We start from the raw sequence: 17,311 nt of genomic DNA on the forward strand, positions 1-17,311 counted from the left end.
GATAATGATGATAGCAGAGTCCTCTTTGTATCTTTCCCTAATCTTTCTGTTAAGCTGTCTGCCTCATTTAGTATCACACTCAGGTATTAGCTTTCCCTAATTGCCAGCTGGATGCTCTCTTGTTTTTGACAATTCCCTTATACACAAATTGCTCCAGAGTCTGGTCCAATTGCATTTGGGCAGGAGTAGGTTTTGAGGCCAGTCTTTGAAGTTTGGTCTTACCCCAAGAGGGCATTTCTTAACTCTGTCTTTCCCTTGTTCTCTAAAACTATCTGGCTACCATTTAGCTTTAGCTTGTTTTCCTAATGGCTTCTTTTAATCGCTTACCCCAAAATCTCCATTGTTTTTAATAATCACCTTGAGCTTGAACTTCCTCATACTCTATTTCAAATAAAATCAGTTCCTTGAGATAGAGCTGTCTGTATTTAAGGACGCTTTGGCAAAATCTTTGAGCCACTGCTCTGGGCACTGGGCAGGGATGGTAGCCCCTGATCTTCTCATCTCAGCCTGCCTTTCTAGACATGCAACCTCAGCCCTACAAGCAAGCTGGAATGAGGGCAATCAGGGCCTCACTATTCTTGGCCTCCCACAAGTAGGATAGAGCCTCCACTTTGTGAATAGAGGCTGCATGACCTCTCAGCTGTGTTCACCAGGAATTTAACTTCTATAACTTGGAGTTGGAGGGTATTAGAAATGCTGCTGGCCTGCCCCTTTAGATAAGATACCATATCCCTTGGATGGGCTCTGAGGCGAGAGGAGCCCATCCTCTTGGGCACACCCACCCAGAGTGGAGCTTCTTTCAAACTGAGCTAGGGAAGGAAGGGTGGGAGGGAACAGGTCATGGCTCAAGTGCCATAGACGCTCTCTGTTCTTACCAAGTTTTAGTAGATTTTCTTGAATAAATCTTTCTTCATCCTCTGTATGTTCTTAGGACAATTTCCAGAGACTTTAAATGGTGGTTTTGTTTTGGTTTTTTATCCAATTTTTTCCAGTTATGTTTGTTTGGCTGGGGAGAAGGTCCATGGAGCTCCTCACCTTGCCATTCTGGAAGTGGAACCCCCAGAATTATTTTTTAAAAGACTATGCAAAAGAACTTCCTGGTTTCATCACATACACTGAACTTCGGTTTCCTTATCTGTAAGTGGGGCTAATAATCCACACCACAGTGCCTGGAACACAGTAGCCCTGAGCAACAACTGTTAGCTCTTCTTTCCCTCCTCTTAGCTTCCTTTTGGAACTTAAAGAAGTTCTAGTTGAATAAAGAGACCTGCCCAATAATGTGATGTCATGCTTAAGAATTTTAAGACTCCAAGAAAGTATTGCAAGTAAAGTAAGAAATGTATGTAAACACTATTTAAAAAGTGATCTTCAGACCCAAACAAGGGTTCTTTCAGTGGTTTGGCTCATGAGAAAATACTTTAACAGAACCAGAAACAGCATGATTCAAGGTCTCATTCTTCTTCCTTCCTCTCCCTCACCACCTCCTCCTACCCCAGTTTCTCCCAATTCACTTCCCCGCTGCATTAAAACCTTTCACCAACGTATGAGAATTACTGAGTTGAAACTGAATGATTGAATAGTTAAAAGAATAAAATTCAGTCAGTCTATATAAAGATTTGTAAAGTGATTAGTAACCAGTATTCTCTCTGAGCTGTTTCTGTACAGCAGCCTGAAACTTGAAATAAGGTCTCTCTCTCTCTCTCTCTCATACTCTCATTCTCACTCTCACTCTCTCTCTCCTTCTCTCTCTCTTTCTTTTAAGAAATGAAAATCTCACGAAAGCCATTTCCAATGTCATGTGTTCATTCATTTAACAAAGGCAATTTAATGCCTAGAATGTGTGTAGCACTCTTCTAGGTACTTGGTCCCTGGTTTGCATCTTAGGAGATGAGGTGAGGTTTGAGGAGCTGGCCAATCAGCATATGCTTTACCAAACCAAAAAATTATTGTCATGTTTGCTCGATCTTTGTGTAGCTTATCCACCTACTCATAGCTTAAAATGATGAGGAGGAACAATGTGGATGTGACCCTAGGAGAGGCTGTAATTGGCGCCTACCTTTAACTCCACCGTGTACCAGCTTTAGAGCTGGCCAAGGACAAATAGTGTCTTGCTATCAACTTCTCATATAGGTAATATTGAGCAACCTGAATTCCTTAAAACAGATTCCTAAACTGCTACAAACTTTTTGACCTTCTTAAGAGATCTAGAACCCAATCGTTTCTATTTAAAAACCTAGGTATCTTCTTTAAATAAAAAATTCAGAGACTTGGGATAGACTTTAAAAAATTTAAATCTGAAACTAGGAAGATTTTATATAGTTTGGATTGTGAAATGAAAATTGCATTATTTGATTTAGCAGGTACATAAAGAATCCTTACTACTTTTAATATTAGCAAGACATATTCCTACATCCAAAAAATATATCTTGTACACAAATAACTATAATGTTAGACAAAAAATATTTGTTATAATAGATGGTCTGTAAATGCCACTTAAAACATTCCTGTTAGGGGAACTAGAAAGGGTTTCATAAAGGAAATATCATCTGATCCAAAGCCAAAGAAGAGGCATAAATGTGGGGACATAATAAAAGAAACCCAAGTATGTTACAGGCTGCCATTAAAGACAAGCCAGTGATCCCACGTGCTTGGAGCACTGGGGGAACAGAAATAAAATTAGAGGATTTGTAGAAATCATGAAGACCCCAAAATGTCATCAAAGGAGTTGGGAGTTTATTTTGAAGCCAATTGAAGCCATGCCAGAGTTTTTAAATAAGGAGTGATAATCAAAACTGTCTTAAAGAGATTATTGCGACATCCACGTATAAACTAGATTTTAAAAAATCAGAGGTAAGAAGACGAACACAGAGGCCGTAGTTGTATTACACCAGGTGGGCCTGAACTAAGAGAGCAAAATCACACTAGATGTCAGTTCCATAAATATGAAAGAGGAATTCGAATCAAGGAAATGGATGCAAGAGATACTACGATGAGGGATGAGTGGAACTTGGGAACTGATGTCAGCGGCGAGAGGGGGAGTGCAAGATGTTTTGCAGTTTAACGTCTGTGTGCTAGGGAGGTTGACAATGTTCTTCAAAAGAGAAAGGAAACAAAGAAAGATAAGATTTGGGGAAAGAAGGAAAGTCATGTTTCATTTATTCAATAAATATTTGCTGAGCACTTACTATGTGCCAGGACTGTTCTGGGGGGATGAGAGTTATCTTTAATTTTTAAAACACTTTATGTGTTAAAGGCAGTGTTCCCAGTCTGTGTGACTCCAAAGGCAGAGCTGGATTGAGTGAGTAGGAGTCAGCCAGGAAGTAAAATACCTTTCTAATAAATGGAGGCTTCTTGATAAGTAGTAAGAGCTCTGTTACAGGCAGTATTCAAGCCTAAATTGGATGATATTCTTCCAGGAACACTGTGACAAGGGATTCCTGCATTAAGAGAGAGGGTAGACTAACCTCTCTGCAAGTTCTCTCTCAAACTTAAGTAAGAGTCTATTCGTTCCATGATCTATTCCTATGGGTTCTATTATTAATCTCTGGTTTCTCTCAATTATTAAATAAATTAGTCTGTCTGCCATTCAGTAAAACTCACACATTTACATCTGCTATTCTTAAATTATTTTTGGTTAGGGCTCTTCTTCTTTATTAAAAAATTCTACCTAGTAATGTTACCTCTGTAGCTAATTTAGAATGTCAACCCTGGTAGACTGGGTTATAAATATCAGAGAGGAAAAGGATTTCTTGTGCCTAATAATATTTTTGTTTGGAAGAAGCCTCGCAAACGAGAAATGAATTATCTCGACTTCAAGATTGCGATGCAGTTTCTGTATTTTGCAGCAATTCAAGAAGAAAAAAAAAAAAAACCTCAGAGTGGTTCATTTTGATACAGCAAGGTAAAGAAAGAGAATAATTGTTCTCCAAACACTGTAAAGCTTTAGATCAGAAACATTTATCTGTGCTGCATTTAGAAAAAAAGAAAGGGAAGGGAAGGAAAGAAGAGCAAAAAGGGAACCTGTCAGGAGCTCCCCTATAAGCTATAGTTAAAGCTTTGCATTTCCTGGTGTTTCTTTTGAAACGTAAAATTCCACAACAAATAGCTCTGTAACGTGTAACCCGTATGAAGATTCAATTCAGATTTAAGCACTTTGGTTTGCTTTTGAATCTTGCTATTTTCTGCATTTGTTTTGACTGCTCTCATCATTCAAGATTGACGGTTGGATGGGTGTGTAGGAGGAAGCAGCAGCAGCAGGCTTACAGCTTGCAGACAAAAAAAATCTGCCTTATCTGATGGCTATTATTGAAAATGCGAGGTGTAGCCTGGGCTGGGTAATGAAGGGGAGCGAGCGAGGGGGAGCAAGGAGCATGGAGCTGCATACTGATGAGTGTAGGAGTACTTGATAAAAAGAATTCTGGCTGCTGGCCGTGCACTGCTCATTGTGGAGTACTCCAACAATCACACAGAACGCAGACCAGCCCAAGCCGACAGCTTGATATGCCTTCTTCTGCTGCCTGGTTTTGGGGGCTGTGTGACGTACTGGTCGGTAGTAAAGATTAATATGTAAGAAATGTGGAGCTAGGATCAAGTCATACTCCACAGCCTGCCTGGCAAACTATGTTTTACTTCTGACTTTGCTCTCTCGCTGAGAACATTAATCTGTCAAGCTGGCGGGCTCCTTTGATAGCAACTTTCCCAGGAGCATGATGTGGCAATGCCACCTCTCAGCCCAGGACTACCGCTATTACCCCGTGGACGGCTACTCCCTGCTTAAACGCTTCCCTCTTCATCCTCTTACAGGACCCAGATGCCCTGTCCAAACAGTGGGACAATGGTTGGAAAGCATTGGGCTACCTCAGTACGAGAACCACCTGATGGCTAATGGATTTGACAATGTGCAGTTTATGGTAAGATGCTCTCTGTGGCCACGGAGCTGCCTTTTGTCTGTCTTTGCTTCTTATGTGTCTTACACGGCTCAGAGGCAGCCTGATTTGCACCAAAACCGGTCAATTTTATATACGTAACCGCATTAGAAAATCGGATGCCCTTAGGACTGAACTTACTGTGTAACATATAGGCACTTGCTGAGAAATGAGATCTATGTGCATCCGTATACATGTGTATTATATGAATGAACCGGTGAGAGTACTATTTATAGGCAGTGAAAGAAGATTAACATTTATATTCTCCCTGTCATTCTTTGTGTGATTTTTATAGATTTGTAATCTCAGAATACCCAGTTAGGTTATAGAACTCTTCAGTTAATTCTAGATTCCTAACACATATTATTTCATTTGCGCATCAGCGTTTAGTAATTAATTAGACAATTTGTTCTGTTTACGGTGTGCAGGTCATTTTTTTTCCTGGTAATTGTTCAATAAGCAGTTTAATTTGTGTGGATGACCTTTAGTTCGTTAGCAAACTGATTCAAATGTTCTATTATAGACAGCTTTCACTTACTTCACATGCTGATTGAAGAGCAATAAGGTATTGTTTATTACTTTATGTAGAAAACAAACACTTCCATCAATTAACTGTCAATATCTAGAAAGAGAGGCTGATGGACTAAGTACATTCATGTACTTCTGAATACTGGTCTGCCTGCAATCTAAACCTGATATGTGCAAACTTCCCACTGCGACGAATATAGGTGAGAAAGGAGGATGGGGAAACGTGCAGACCCATAATACAGCTTTCTGATCATTCACATACCTCCCCCAGTGCTCATCAGTTTCCCTTGTTAAGCTACGTCACAGTCCTTATTAGCTTTCTTTGCTTTTAAGGTCCCATCACACATATTACTGATCCCTAAATTTAGACAGAGCTACATAACATAGGCATGTAGCACAAAATGGCTTGCAGAAACAATCAATAGCTATGTCTAAATAAAATGCTGGGGCTGACACCTGAAGCCTATTAGTAACGAAATTGATAACACAGTACTGAGAGCTAGGCATGTCTTTTTATTTCCATTAGAGATTATTTTCTCCAAGCTTGACTTGACTATTGTAGATTTGAAAATTATTCAGACTGTTAAACTTCTGCTGCTTCTCCAAAAATGTGTGCCCCATGAGTTTTTCCTTTTAAAGCTGCATAAATGTAGTAAGACATATGAGCTCTATGTAACGGTATCCATAGAACTCTTTATGAAGCTGTTTTTATAATGAGACCTGCAGCTACTGTTATTTTTCTCATGTTTAAGAATACTGTCACAGATTAGACAGATATTGTGGGTATTAAAATAGGGGAAAAGTGAAATTGCTTCAATTGCTATAAGAGTCTTAGGACAGACTGAGCAGAATTAGGACAGACTTAGGACACTAAACAGGTGACACTAAGAATTAGAGGAACCGTCGAGTAGAATGAAAGTCTTCTCATTGTCGTTATATTTACTGCACATTTGGATAAGTCTTTATTCTTTCTCCTTATCTCTACTTGAAATAAGACTCTCTCATTCCCACTTCTCAAACCTGTGTCCAAATTTATTCTGGTCCCATGAGAAGTTAGGTAGGTCTTTGGATTCTCTGGATTGTCTGCTTGGAAAATTTTAATTCAGCATAACTTTCCTCTGAATGTTAAACACTTTTGAGTAAATATAATCCCTTTTTGAAAGCCCAATGCAAAGGTTAACCAAACATGTTTCCAATAAGCATTTGGAGATCGGAAAAAACATTCATGAATGAAATATGTATAAGCACTCCAAAATGTATCCAGGAGGCAAAAAATCCTGGACGTATGTGACAAAACCAAGGTCTGATCTTCTCCATAGATTGTTGTCTTTATTTTTAAAATTCCAATTATTGTATATAATTTTTCAGAAATTAAGAAAACATGGTTAATTCAGAATAATCAAGTACTTTCTACATGAAACAGAATTAACTTTAAAAATTTGAGTTATCATTCAGAGGAGTTAATTATGAAAATGAAGCAAATCATAAAAGTGTTACCAATCATCGCTTTACATGCTGCTGTGCACCACTTATTTGCTGCTTGTATCATAAAAAAATCAATTTCTATTCTATAAAAATTATTTATTGATCTCCATAATCTAATTTAATTATGAACTTAGTTAAAGTACACTAATATGATCAGCCAACTTTAAGAAATAGATTTCATTAATGGTGAAAATAATCTGTTGGACTTGCTTAATCTGCACTCAGTATCATATTCTAGCTTTTGTTTTTCTTGAAGCACATTCTGACCTGCATTTATTCATCCTGTTGCCTAAGCAACAAGCACCACACTCCTATTAACTATGATGTAGTGCAGGTCTTATTCGCTTTTTAGAACAAGACAGTAGAGACATCAAAAGGATATAATTAATGTTGGTTGAAATATCATAGTACATCTATGCATTGATATATTTTATTTAGGAAACATTCTCAAGAGTTAATTTTTCATTTCATCAATATTCCATTCATGAATATGAGTTTCAAAGGGTTCACATAAGTAACTTTCAAAGTATTTACTGAAAGCTTTACAAATTTTTTTTGTTAACTCTGTTCTATGTACTCTTACACGTAAACACAATATATGGATGATTTATCCACATGGCTATGATTAACTTTAATAAAGATTTCTTACATCAATTTCTAGGCATGGTTAGAAAAGAAGGACCCCCATTTATTTTAAAATATTTATCAATCATTGCTTCTCCTTTGGGCTCTTAACACTTATTCTTGATTTTATTGATGTGTCAATTTTTTAAAAATATCTGAAAGTCAGAATTCCAAACTTTTTCTTTATGTAACTGGTCGTGGTTTGCAGAATAGTTTTGTACACAGTATTGACATTTATGTAGCCTTAAAAATGTAAAACAAATGGAAATTGGTACAAAGGACAGCTACAAAAGTACATCTGGTCACCTAAGACTTTGGGAAAGTCAGATCTATGTTGCAATCAAAAGTCTGAAACTTCAACACAGAAACCCTTTGTCTAAAGACTTATCCAGGCCCCACTCTACCTGTTCATTCCCTCTGATGTCATATATCATCAGCTCCCGTCTAGTTAGGCATGTCTACCTTCTACTCACTAGCCTCTGGGAATGCCACCATGGTCCTCTGACATCCCACCTGTTTTCCCCAACTTTGCCACATATAGAATGTGTCTGTTTCAACATTACCTTTTTTCTTTTCACTAAGGAGTTTAAGTATGAAGTGATTATTGTACAAAATGCCCATGATGATTTGCTTTCTTATTATATATGTTTCGATCATCATGTCTTTTCCTAGTCTGATGACTGCTTCCTAAAATTTGTCTCAAACTATTAATATCTATTCTTGTCTTGATCTGCTCATTTGTACTCTCCCTCAACCCTCACAGCTATTTCCTTTCCTTCCCCTCTGTCTTTTATCCTCTAAGATCTAACTCCGTTTCTACTCAGTTTGTATAGCTTTTCTTAAGGACTCCAGTCCTTAGCAGCCTCTCTTTTCTCTGATCTCATATAGTGGTTGTATTTGGCATGAAAAATAACATTTGGCATGCCATGATTCACTCTCTAGAATTAGGAGTTAAGTTTTCACTTGTATATATCTTGTCTCCCCAACTAGACTGGAAGCACTTCAAGTCCAAGTTCTGTGTATTCAATTTCCTTGCCTTTCTCACACTCCTAGCATAATGTTGTGTACGTAGAAATCTCCCCATAAAAACCGGATGTACAGCAGATTATTGTAGACGAACCTCTGGCCTCATTTTTAAACTGGAAGCCTTGTTTTGCCAGTGGGAACGTAGAGCATCAGTACCCTTCTTTCATTCATGCAACAAACACTCCTTAAACATTTTCAATATGCTAAGGACAGTGTTAATTACTAGGGATATAACAGTAAATAATATATCGTCTTTGACCTCAAGCAGGTTACAGTATTGCTCTCAGACATATCATATTATTTACATACACAATGCATACACATTCCTTCATATGCTCACACACACACGTGTATACACACACTACATCATGGAGATCTTGCCCCTCATCCTACTGTATAATCACCATCCTTCAGCATATTACTTACCAGCAATTGTTTTTTCAGAAGCAAATTACAGTAGGCAATGGAAGAGGTAAAATCTATCATAGCACGGAGTAATGGAAAATAAAGATACCAATAACATCAAAACACTGGCAGTGTTATGGTAGATTTGTAGTCCAAAGACTGTATTAAGAAGTGTATATTACTTGGCAAACTGACCCATAGCCTCACCATGTTCTAGCTAACAGTCATATTTGTAAACTCTAATCAAAAGGGGGGAAGAATGAAATTATACCAACTTATTTTTTTTAGCATCTCCTGCATTTTCTAGCAATTGCCGTCTAGGTTGACTTGGGGTGCTTTAACCACTGTTAAAATGTTCAAAATGTGCACAGAGTAAGATATAAAAATAATACCTGGAGCCCTACTTGAATTAGCATTTTTGTACACTTGGGTAGGTAGTATTCATAAAGAACTTAGTGAAGGTCAAAGTGAGTACTGCCTATTAGACATTGAAGTGGAGTCACAGAGCTCTAGGAAGTCATCCATTTGAACAAAAGATTTGAACAAGATTGATCTTTTAGTATTTAATTAAAACTTTTTTCATTTTTGTGGTACATTTTACATGCTAATAGACTTACTTCTTTTCTCCTCTTATAAATAACTTTTCTGTAATAAGAGCCCCATTTGCAGTTGACCTGATAAAAATGACCTTTTGAGTATCTTAGCAGCATATCATGATCCAAGTAGGAAGTTAAACTTGTGAAGCAGAAAAATAAATTGTCCCTAAAGGGTAAGACTAATAACCCCCATGATGTTTTCTTGTTTCAAATATTGTTTAAGAAAATGTTATAAAATTACTGAGATTTAGAGGCATAAGAGAAATATACCTGTCACACTCCCTACGCCTTCCTTCTGAAACAGGCTAGGCTCTGAGTTGAGTAGGTGGCTTTATATTGAAAGTGCAGCTATAATTTTCTAAACTCATTTAGGCCAGTAGTTACACACCCACTTTTGAAAAAAAAATCTTTTTTTTTCAACAACTGGCATTTAAAATCTGTTGGTAACCAACAGTCAAAGCCAGGAGGGAGTCATTCTTTATCTAGACAACAGCTTAATTACAAGTGTAACAGGCAACAGCCTCACAGTGGCGTGAGAGACAACTGAAGTAAGACTTCTCGCGTCCACTGTCTCACTTCTGTATGATTCGGTTTACTCACCTGTAAAATCAATGTAATGAGAGGTCCAGGAGAGATGTTCTTTGGACTTGTTATTTAATATTTTGAGCTCTTTAAAAATGCAGGGTACGATACTGGTGCTGGCAGAGCTATTAATTGTTCTTGTAGCTCTCATTAGCCTTGGAAGATTGCTTGTGTGGCAGAAAACTCAGAAATGAGGGCATGTGCAGGCATGGCCATCTGAGAAGGATGAATGGCCTTCAGAAAAAACAGTAGCCACAATTCTAATCTGGTGACACGAAGGACAAAAGAGCCTTTTCTTCCACCTGCAAGTTACTCTGATTACATATTTAAGCATTAAATTATGCTGCCCCATTTTCTAATAATTCAGTACTATAGCTACCATCCCTAACTAATGCTCACATGAAATGGCCTTTAATTTAGTCATGTACCATATTTGCATAATTTGATATCCAGTATTGAATCAAATGACCAGATCTCTGGGATGAGGAATTTACTTCGTGAATTTAAAAACTTGCTAAAACTGCTGAATTACAGACTAATTTTAAGAAATCCAGCCACAATCATTTTTCATTGCTTGAGAAATGGACAGATTTCTCAAACAGTGGCAATGACCTCTGTTGTCTCATTTCCAGTCACGTCCTTTACTTCTGTAACCCAGCCTGCGTCCCAGCCCTTCCACTCAGTTTGTTCTCTTTTAAGTCAGCTGTAACCTGTTTCTTGATAAATTACCACCCCCACCCCTTTCTCTTCTCACTTCATTTCTCTTTGGCCTCTTTCAATGTCTGATTCTCACTGTCTGCTCCCTATTGGTATTTATTCCCTCACTGAAGTTTGTTTGGGTTCTGTGACATTACACTGACCTTTCCAGTCACTCCTGTTCCCCTTCCTCCTCCTGACTCTAAAGGTGGGTGGTGCTCAACTTGTCCATCCATCGGGGAGATCATTGGTTCTCATAGATCCGTAGCTGCCCCTACTCTTCACCACTTTCTACCTGGCATCCAATACCGTCTAGCTACTCAGTAAACATTTCCATATACATGTATGTGTACCACACATTTAGCACAGACCTTGCATAGAATAAATGTCCAACAAGTGTTAAATGTTACTGCAGAGTGATTACTCCAAGGTGATCTTTCTAAAGCACACATTTGCTCTAGCACTACTCTGCTTAAAATCTTTCAATGACTCTCAGTTCCCTAAGGGACATTATATTTACACAATTCTTAATATGGCTTTCATATTCAGGAAATGACCTTTCTGACCTTCCTGACCCAACTTATTTTCCAGCCTCATCTGTTATCATTTCCTCTCTTTACTGTTGTCTAGAACTGCTTTTTTCTTTCATTGCCTGGCCTTTGCACATGCTGTTGTCTCTGCTGAGAATGATCTTCATTCCCCTCTTAATTCCTTTTACCCTTTAGTTCTTAGCCTAGTTGTCACTTCTTTTAACTGTCACTTCTTCCCTGACCTTCCACGTATGGGTTAGGAGCCCTTCTTCCCCACCTTGCTGCACCATATCACCAGTTTACTTGTCCAGCTACCCCACCACCTCCGCCCCACACAAACACTAGAACAGGACTCAGCAAACTTGTTTCTATAAAGGGCCGGATAGTAAATATTTTAGGTTTTGAAAGACATATGGTCTCTGTTTCAACTATTCAGCACTTCTGTTGTATCATGAAAGTGACCATAGACAATACACAAATAAATGGGTGTGTTCAAATATAACTTTATTTACAAAAAAACAGGAAGATCTAGTCAATAGGCCATCATTTGCTGCTACCTTGCACTTGACTTAGAAATATGATTTGAGAGTTAGAAATATGCTTTGATCCTCTATATCTCCAGGTACAACCCCTGGCTTACACATGTAGACACAGTAAATGTTTAATGAAAGGAGGAAGGATGAAGGAAAGGAAGAAAGGAGAAAGTGAGGAAGGAATCAGGCACGCGGCTCCAGCAAGGTCCCTGAAAGCCTGTTTGGTTTACAGAGAACCCAGGCAATAGCTGAGGAAATTCAGAGCAAGATCCAGCCTTCAGGAGTCTGACAAGAGCAAAGAGGGTGTTTTTGCTCTTGTCAGTCAGACTGGAGTATATTTTCAGCAAGGGAACAGTACAGGCATAGGAACTAGAAGAACACAGCTGCAGAGGAAGCCTGTTATTCCCTCTGTTTGGAATTCCTTTCTCTTCCTTCTTCACCTCACTGTGCAGCATTGTTCGTGATTGAGCTTAAGCGCCACTTCCTCCAGGAAGTATTCCCTAATGCCATTCTGTCATCTGGCTTACATGACTGCCCCTTGTCTGTGCACTCCTGGCATCCTTTTCTTAGCCTAAGGTAGGCCTTATTATATTTCATTGCAATTATGTTATCTGTTCAGATGTGTCTGCCTTCCACCCTAGAAAGTGAGATCCTTAGAGACAGAGAGCGGGTCTTATTTATCTTTGTATTCCTAAAGCCTGGTGTAAAGTAGCTTCTCAATAAATATTGATCGGATGGCATTGTTAAGTCTTATTTAGTTTCATATAAATTATCCCATGTAATTCTCACCATATCCCTATCAGTAAGTATTAGTACCCCCATACTAATAACGAAGATAATGAGACTCAAAAAGTTTTTAAAATTCCCCAGCAGCACCTAGATTTTAAAACTAAACTGCTTTGACTTAGAAGTTCCCACTCAATTCACTAAAACCACACTGTTTCATCATTCCTCCCTTCGTTCACTCAGCAAATGTCTATAGAGCCCCTGTTAGATTGCAGACACTGAACAGGATACGGGCCCTGCCCTCCAAGCCCTCCTGGTTTGTCGTACTTCTGGTCCTCTGAGGGACCTCTTTATCTTACTTCTCCTTACTTTTCTACCTCCTTTGCACGACTTCTCAAGAGGATCTCTGTTTTTCCAAGACCAGAACTCTCACTGCCAAATACATACCTTCATGTTTTGTGTGATTTCCCTCCTACCTAACATAGCCTATCTCCTCCTGATTCCCTGTTCAAGAAAGACTCATTCCCTAAGACCCTGGTCTTTCTCCTCGCTCTGTGGAGACTTCCTCTACTGATCTGGACCCTGCCCAGCTCTTCAGCTTCACCTTTCACCTCTTTTAAACTCTGGGTGTGTTGAATTATTATAGTCTTACAATTGTGCCTCCCTTGCTCACAAATCCATGTCTTTGCACACACTGTTCTCTGCCCAGAACAATACCTTCGTGCACTCATTTTTAGCCTGGGTAACTCTTATTTCAAAATGTGGCTCAGGGTTTCCTTCCTTAAAGGGGACCCTTTAAGACAAATTATTTGGTATTGCTCAGGTATTCTTCAGTGGCCTCTCATGGCACCCTGCTTATCATCCAGGGCTGAATTATCTGCTTCTTTACCTAACTTCTTCCCCTGAGAGAAAAAACAGTGTCTGGTTCAGTGTTACTTTCCCAGTCACTGGCACATAATTGGTCCTTGTATGAATTTGCTGGGGCTGCCGTAATACAGCACCACAAACTGGATAGCATAAACTACAGGAATATACTGTCTCACAGTTCCTGAGGCTGGAAGTCTGAGATGTCAGCACGTGTCAGCAGGGTTGGGTTGAGAGCTCTGAGGGGAGCATCTGTTCTATGCCTCTCTCCTTGGCTTGGAGATGGCTGTCTTCTCCCCATATTTTCATGTTGTCTTCCCTCTGTGTGTGTCTGTGTCCAAATTTCCTCTTCTTATAAGGACACCAGTCATACTGCATTCGGGTCCACCCTAATGACCTAATTTTAACTAGACTATCTCTGCAAAAACCCTGTCTTCAGATAAAGTCACATTCTGATGTACTGGGAGGTTAAGACTTCAATGTATGAATTTGAGGGAAGGACACAATCTAACCAATAGCAGTCCTCAATAAGAATGTGTGCATATGCATCCTCCGTTCATTATCCCTCACATTGCCAGGCACAGCCCATAATGGTTATTCAGTAGATATTTGCTTAATTGAATCAAAGTCAATCTACTTGAGGTTTACATGAAATTTAAAATGTGTAAAGGATCTGATATTACTCTTTCATCAATGATAAATGCAATCTTCCTGATAGCTTATAGTTTTGCATGCATGGATAATCATATACATGGTCACACTTCTAGTTAATAGGAGAACTAGCAAGGCCAGAACCAAGATATTCCTACCTCTCTAGCCATGCACTCTTTCCATTTTACTTTGCAGCCTCTGTTGACCCCTAAATAAATCACATCTACAAGAAATATTCATTTGTTTGCCATCCTTATAGTTGATATCTATCTGATAGAGACACCCCAAAGGAATAGATGATTAAATAAGTAGTATTTTATAGGAAGGAAAGAAAATTTAACCAATTTAATATTACAACTACTATCTATCAAGAACTTGTTATATACTTTTTTCCATATATTGTATTTCCCTCTCCCACAAATGTTATATAGTGTTATTCCAGTTTTACAAATGACAAAAGTTAGTTATTGAGAGATTAAATATCTGGCCCAAAGCACTCATGATTCAAACCCAGGTCAATTTGAGTCCAAAGGGAAAACATTTTCAATAAGAGTTGCTCGGGCAACATATGTGGGCGAACTCAGAAAATATGGGTTCTGGAGAAACAAAAGTAGCATAAGCACTTTTTGTTCTTGGGGGGGGGGAATGATGATTCAGAGGAGAACCAAGAAGAGAGATAAGAGAGAAGAAAAACCTTGCCTCACGCAAAGAGTAGGCAGTCTAGACTAAGGAAACTTACCACTACACACAGGGTCATAAAAATAAAGGTATACCTGCAGGTCAAGTCTGTCCTCAGACCATGAGACCTTCTGAGTGGCAGTCATTCCATGCATGCAAGAGACACTGCATTAAACAGGAGCAATGTTCATGGAAGATATGTTTTGCCCTTGAGTATAATCTTTCTAAGGTGTAATGAGTATGATTATAAATGGCTACAAATTCTTATCCACAAGAAGACTCAAGCTGGAGAGACATAGTAACAACATCTTACAGGTCATTGCTCACATGTCCCCGACTTCCTAATCCGATCTGTGTGTACCATACACATCATAGACGTTGGGAACTATTCTTGCATTTAAGAGCATATGATCTAAAAGAGTACTGAGAAGCAAGAGACCCGTGACTCTACTTATAAATTATAGAAGCATATTACGAGGAGAGAAAAATGCAATGAATTATTAACATAGGCTTCTGAATATCAGGTCATTGATTTCTGCCCTTGAGTCCACAGAATTAAATTTCAGATGGTTAAACTTTTACCTTCTGTCAGACTGAGAAAAAATGATTAAGATTCATATCCAAAGCATTGTGGAACATCTTGGGTTTATAAGCCAATGTCTGTTTAGATGGCTGGCAGAGTTGTCCTTCCAGAGTTTTGAAGGAGATCTTAGACTTAGGAGGCCTAGAATCTAAAATATCTCAAGTTTTTCTTTGACAGGGGTTATACTGCTCATTTTTTTAATCAGAAAGAGGCATCCCCATGAAGAAGGAGCTGAGCATTTGGTATTCATCAGGCCTACATAGCTATATAACCCATCCAGTTGTCAGCTCAGAAAAGGTGAACAGAAACATGCAGGTTGGCCAACACCTACTTCATAAATCCCTCACAAGGAAGCACACAAAAGGCCATTCATACCAGTTCAATCATTTAAAAACTGCTGAATGAATAACAGTGAGGTTCTTTTGGTGGGAAATGAGATGAAGGGAATGTTATATAGTTTAAAAAATGTAATGCACTTACTTCCTGGTAAGTAGTTATGATATAGCAGAAATGAAAATACCATATTAAATTCTCATCATACTTCATAGTCTTTAAAACTCTTACATATATATTATCTCAATTAATGGGAGAGACAAAATAAATTCTACTTTCAGTTCTAGCATAAATGGTGTGACATTGGGTAAACCTTTTTCTCTGCAATCTCTGAACAAGCTCAGATATAACCTGATTTTTTTTTTCAAAACCCTCCGTCAATGCTTTGTCTTCTCTAGATGCTTCTCCTGCTTACTATTCTTCCATTCACAGCCAAGCTTCTCATAAGAAATGTCTACACTTCCTGGCTTCCCCTTCTACTCAATACAGTCAGGCCTCCATACAGTTAGCCTCTGTCAGCATCCTGAAATTATTTTTAAGCGGTAACTAATGAACTACTAATTGCCAAATACAATACACTCTTTCCAGGCCTTATTTACTTCATATTTCTGTGGTCTTTGTTTCTGCCGACCACTCTTTTCCTCCTTGGCATCTCCTGCCCCAGCAACCACCCCTCCTCTGGCTCCTTTGTAGATTCCCCCTGCCTCTGCCTGTTCCCTAGGGTTCAGCCCTTTCCCTTTTCTCTTCTCACTCCACACATTAACCTTAGGTGACTCCACTTATACTAACAAAGGCAAATGTTTTCTACTTCCTATATTGTACTGAGCCCTCAAAGTATCTAAAAGTGGAATGATCTTTCCCCCAAAACTTGTCCCACAAAAAAAGCGATCAGTTGGATAGATTGATGATGAGAGATGAAGTAAGATGAGGCTAGAAAGGTAACCCCTGGATTTGACAACATAGAGACCACTGAGAACTTGCCAAGAGCATGTTCTGTGGAATAAAAGGCACAGAAGCCATATTGCATTGGATTGAAGAAGTGGTAGAGTAGACAACTCTTGAAAGAAGTTTTGCTGAGCATGGGAACACAGAAATAAGCAAGTAGCTAAAGAGTGATTTGGGTGTCAAAGGGAGGATTTTTTAAACAGGAGAGACTAGAGTCACGTTTGGCTACTAAATTGAATGATCAGGTAGAAAGGGACGTATTGATACTGGAGAAGAAAGAGAGATTGACTGAATGAATAAAAGTGAGAGGTGTTGGGATCCAGGGACAAATGGAAGAATTGTCTTTGATGGGGACATTCCTATTGTAATAGGAGGGAAGACAGAGATAATGGGTACTATAACGATTTGTATATAAGATGATGAGAATATAGGGGTATGTTCCCTCCAATGGTTTCTAATATTTTCTAGCAAATTATGACACATTGGTGTGGAAGATTTGAAGGTAGAGAAGATATTAAAGAGTAATTTCAAAAAGTGGGAAAGAATTTACAAGGAAAACGGAGTAGAATTACAGGGCCATGTTGAGGGCTTGTTTGAGATT

The 17,311-nt window shown here is 38.7% G+C and overlaps 1 protein-coding gene across 16 annotated transcripts in view; it reads left to right on the forward strand.

Moving 5' to 3' along the window:
* The window catches only part of ANKS1B (ankyrin repeat and sterile alpha motif domain containing 1B), a 1,163,439-nt gene that overhangs the window by 741,571 nt on the left and 404,557 nt on the right, over positions 1 to 17,311 (forward strand). For 10 of the 16 annotated variants that reach the window (XM_060164624.1, XM_060164623.1, XM_060164627.1 and 7 more), the window contains exon 1: positions 4,707 to 4,910. In XM_060164624.1, coding sequence (XP_060020607.1) covers positions 4,707 to 4,910 — 204 coding nt within the window. Of the gene's footprint in view, positions 1 to 4,706; positions 4,911 to 17,311 lie in introns of those variants that run through there. The other 6 variants (XM_060164617.1, XM_060164618.1, XM_060164622.1 and 3 more) reach the window with 1 other exon arrangement.

Source organism: Lagenorhynchus albirostris, chromosome 11, assembly GCF_949774975.1.
Source record: "Lagenorhynchus albirostris chromosome 11, mLagAlb1.1, whole genome shotgun sequence".
NCBI classification, from domain to species: Eukaryota; Metazoa; Chordata; class Mammalia; order Artiodactyla; family Delphinidae; genus Lagenorhynchus; species Lagenorhynchus albirostris.